This window comes from Carya illinoinensis, chromosome 11 (genome assembly GCF_018687715.1).
Source record: "Carya illinoinensis cultivar Pawnee chromosome 11, C.illinoinensisPawnee_v1, whole genome shotgun sequence".
In the NCBI taxonomy this organism is placed as follows: Eukaryota; Viridiplantae; Streptophyta; class Magnoliopsida; order Fagales; family Juglandaceae; genus Carya; species Carya illinoinensis.
In genome coordinates this window covers 12884405-12888094 of record NC_056762.1, presented here as the reverse complement: position 1 = coordinate 12888094, position 3690 = coordinate 12884405, and the positions used below count along the sequence as shown (strand labels likewise).

General features: G+C 34.7%; 1 protein-coding gene across 1 annotated transcript; it reads right to left on the bottom strand.

Moving 5' to 3' along the window:
• Positions 1–890: 890 nt before the first annotated feature.
• Positions 891–2684, bottom strand: LOC122282120 (zinc finger protein CONSTANS-LIKE 4). Its single transcript, XM_043094079.1, has 4 exons — positions 2108–2684; positions 1536–1673; positions 1238–1387; positions 891–1104 (listed from the first exon to the last, which is right to left on the bottom strand). The coding sequence occupies exons 1-4, from the start codon at positions 2615–2617 to the stop codon at positions 1015–1017; spliced, it is 888 nt and encodes a 295-aa protein (XP_042950013.1). The 5' UTR covers positions 2618–2684; the 3' UTR covers positions 891–1014.
• Between the last annotated feature and the right edge of the window lie 1006 nt (positions 2685–3690).

Sequence of the window (3690 nt, the reverse complement as noted above, 5' to 3'; positions counted from 1 at the left end):
TTCTAATCTTATGAGTCAAGTTGGCTTGAAGTCGAGAGAAAGAAACAAGACAAAAAGCTCTGATTCAGCCACACATGGTAGATCTAGAGGTCATAGACCAGAAAAAATTTGCATTCCTTACCGGAAGTCTCTTTCTCTCTCTTTCTCAAGCCTGGATTCTTACGTATCAATTTATGGTCTATATGCGTCCACCTTATAATCCAGGGTTTATTATTCCAGTCATGTTTTGTTCAATTAAAATCAGCCAAGTTTCATGTCTGAACTTGACGCCCAAATTTCCACTACCTTCGGCGTGTTTACCTTCTTCTGGACAGGGGATTGTATGGGATTTGATTCTCTATATTGGTTCTATTCTTTCCAGCGTTCTTAAATGGTGATGTGTCACAAGACCATTAGAGTACTGTAAATTCCCTCTTCTCACTCATCCTGTTTGAAGTTATTCTCTATTAGAATATATATATATATATATATACCTACGTTAAGATATTAATTGCGGCCCCCCGACTACGTACTACTTTTTGTCAAATATTATTCTTATTATTTTGCACATTAATTTTGCAACAATTCAGTGATCATCTTCTATTTGCAACTAGTTTTCATTGCAAAACACTACTGGTCATTATTAAAACAATTAGTATTTGCGGCAAACTCATGCTGTCCCAAATAATAATCAGTCATAATTATGCATGTCTACATAAATAATTCATCTAAATTATGGGACTTTTAGATTCAATCAAATATATATATATATATATGTATTATATATATTGCATGGAGTACTACTAAGACCAGCCATATATGCATGTAATCGATCTGCAGAGTTTCGATCCTCCAAGTTTGCATGCATTTGCATGCTAGCTTATGATCTAAGTGAAAATCAAACTAATTCGAACCTGAAAAGTATGATCCCTGCCATAAATCCAAATATTTCAATACTATTGAGTACTACTCAGTATTAATTAAACGAGATACAATTAATAAGTCATGCACTAATACTGTCAAAACATCCTTAAATCAGTTGTCGAGTTGGGAGCCAGTAATATATGGTAAATAAATTAAACTCGACAAAGCCTCTTGAAGCCAGTCATCCTCGTCAGTTTTTATCTGCAAAATAATACATTCAAAAATAAATTAAAAAATATAGTATAAAATGGTCAACAATATTTTCTTGATTTTTTGGGTCTCACAAGCATAAAACTCAGAACTATTCGAGAGATTACATATATACGACAAGTACCTGGATAGCATCACTATAACACAACTCCTCGTCCACGTAAGAATTGTTGGTATTTTTGATTGCCCTTTCTTCTTCACCTAGTTTCCTGTTCCTTGCAAATCTACCCCGTACTCTAACTCTCCTGTCAGCTAGGGTCTTCCGACATGCGTACTGCAATAAATGATAACAATATATAATATATTAAAATGTGCCCAAAAAAACAAAAAATATCCGGAGGGGTCTCTCAAGGAACATGAATTGATAAATTTACATTTATTTTGTCACACACGCACAGGTCTAGAGAGAGAGAGAGAGAGACCTTGATGGTTTTGTTGAAGTTCCTTTGGTTTCTCTTATGCAAATATCTTAGAATCCTTTCCTTCTTTTCTTCCTTGGAGTACCGGCCGACCTTGATATTGGATTCTTGATCAATTGCATGGTGATTAACTTGGATTCCCTACAAGAAGAAAAGTTCAACAACATTAATGAATCGAGATCAATTAGATTTCATGAGACAGTAACTATCTAAATCATTTCCAGGCAACATTTAACCTTAATAAATCAAAATAATGTGCTCAGAATTATGTTTCAAGTTCTAAGATAATCCTCTTGCTGCTGGTTACCATCTGATAATTTTTGTAGTCAAGTACTACTAGCTGCTTATCCTCGATTCTTAAGCAAAATTGTGGCTTTAAGACTGTTGCTATGACAGTAAGTTTCAATCGCCTTCAGATCTTTCTCAACCTTGTTCGGCATTTTATCTTATTTTTTCCATAAATATATGTTGTTCGGATTATTAATTCACACATATACGTATGCATGATAATGTGGGGAGAACAGACCCGATTTTCTCTAAATAAAACACAATGTGTTAATTTTACAGAAGCATACCCCTTTTTCTCTAGCGGCTGGATAAACAGATAATCCATAATCATCAGAAAATCCACAAGATTCATCCCCAAAAGTGCACACGACATCCGGCAGCTGGTACCCGACACCAAAATTCTGATCAATCCCAACCATGTGGCCACACAAATCCATTTTAGAGTCGAACAATGTCGGAATGGCCATCTCCGACGTCTGATCTAGCTGTCCGGGGAACGATGACATGCCATCCGATGATGAGATGTTAGATTGTGACAAGACATCATCAGGAAAACCTTTCTCAAATACTGGATTAATAATGCTTTCTTCACTACTCCACATTGGACCACAATAAATTGCTTCAGTACCACTTACACCAGCCAGGAATGGGGTAGTGAAGTCAGAAAGGTCAGAAGGAAATGTACAGTCGGAGTAGAATTGAGGAATGGACGCCATTGCAGAGGTAGAAAGGAGCTTGGTGATGATGATGGCGGATATGGGGTACGTAGATGTTTCCGCCTGTATTAATTGTGACATTCAACCTTTTCACTAAACCTTAAATAGATAGCATTAATGCTATGGTAGTGCACTAGGTAATTTGGGCAAGTTGGCCTGCAGCTTAATTATCACGAGCATGCTTTGTCCCATGTTCAGCATCATACATTAATTCTTTGAGGTTTTGAATCTATGCCAGTCTAGATTAATCCACTTGTTGAAGATCAGCCGGAAAAAAGGTACAATATGACTAAACTCTTTGTTTTGTTAATGAGAGTACTACTATGATTCCTATGATACAATGGTAACTATTTTTGCTTTTTTCCTCGTTTAGTTTTTATCTCCCCACCTTTCAAGTACTCATGGTAATTATTTTTTTCCAAATTTCTATTGAATTTTTTCTACCCTTTTCAAAATCAAAATGAAGAAAATAGATATATATTTTGTAAATTATTGTCTTTATAGGGTTAATTTGTGTGTATAAAAGTAATTGCATGTGATAATGATTGTGTACTTTATTGAACCAACATTGAGCCCTATATTCAAGTAATATCAATATTCGATCTTTTGCAATATTCTTTTTCCTCATAGTGAATGATTTTAGATGAACGAGATCCATAAGATGCCATGCATGATAATGCTCTATTGTTGATATGATTGATTTGATTTGAAGACTTAGTTAGAGATAATTAATTATTGCGATTTTTTCCGGAATGTGAACCTTTTTTTATAATAAAAATTTTATATACAGTCATTTTTACGTATTTTTTATTTATTATTTTAACTAATCACATTAATTTAACGCGTAAAAAATACGTAAAAGTGATTGTAGATAACAGTACTCTATTTATAATCTATGCAGTTCGGTTCCACAGCCCGTGACTCGTAATTAATTAGAAGCATTCAATCTACGGTCAAAGTTTTTGATATAATTCCAATATTTCCCTTCATTATCTTTTATGTATGTCTATATGGTATGGCCCACATTATATATATCCATGCTCCAACAAGGTCATGTTGGTGCAAGAGTCCTGCATGTTGGCTAGAGTACTGAATCTAGGCTAGTTTGGAGCTAGCTTTTCCTCATGTATGCCCTCATTTGCCATGCATATAAG

Excerpts from the sequence above, each read along its gene's own strand:
- LOC122282120 (XM_043094079.1), bottom strand. The coding sequence starts at position 2,617 with ATGTCACAATTAATACAGGCGGAAACATCTACGTACCCCATATCCGCC. Across the intron at positions 1,674-2,107 it reads CAGCCGCTAGAGAAAAAGGG|GGAATCCAAGTTAATCACCA; the intron begins GTATGCTTCTGT and ends TTCTTCTTGTAG. Across the intron at positions 1,105-1,237 it reads GTTATAGTGATGCTATCCAG|ATAAAAACTGACGAGGATGA; the intron begins GTACTTGTCGTA and ends ATTATTTTGCAG.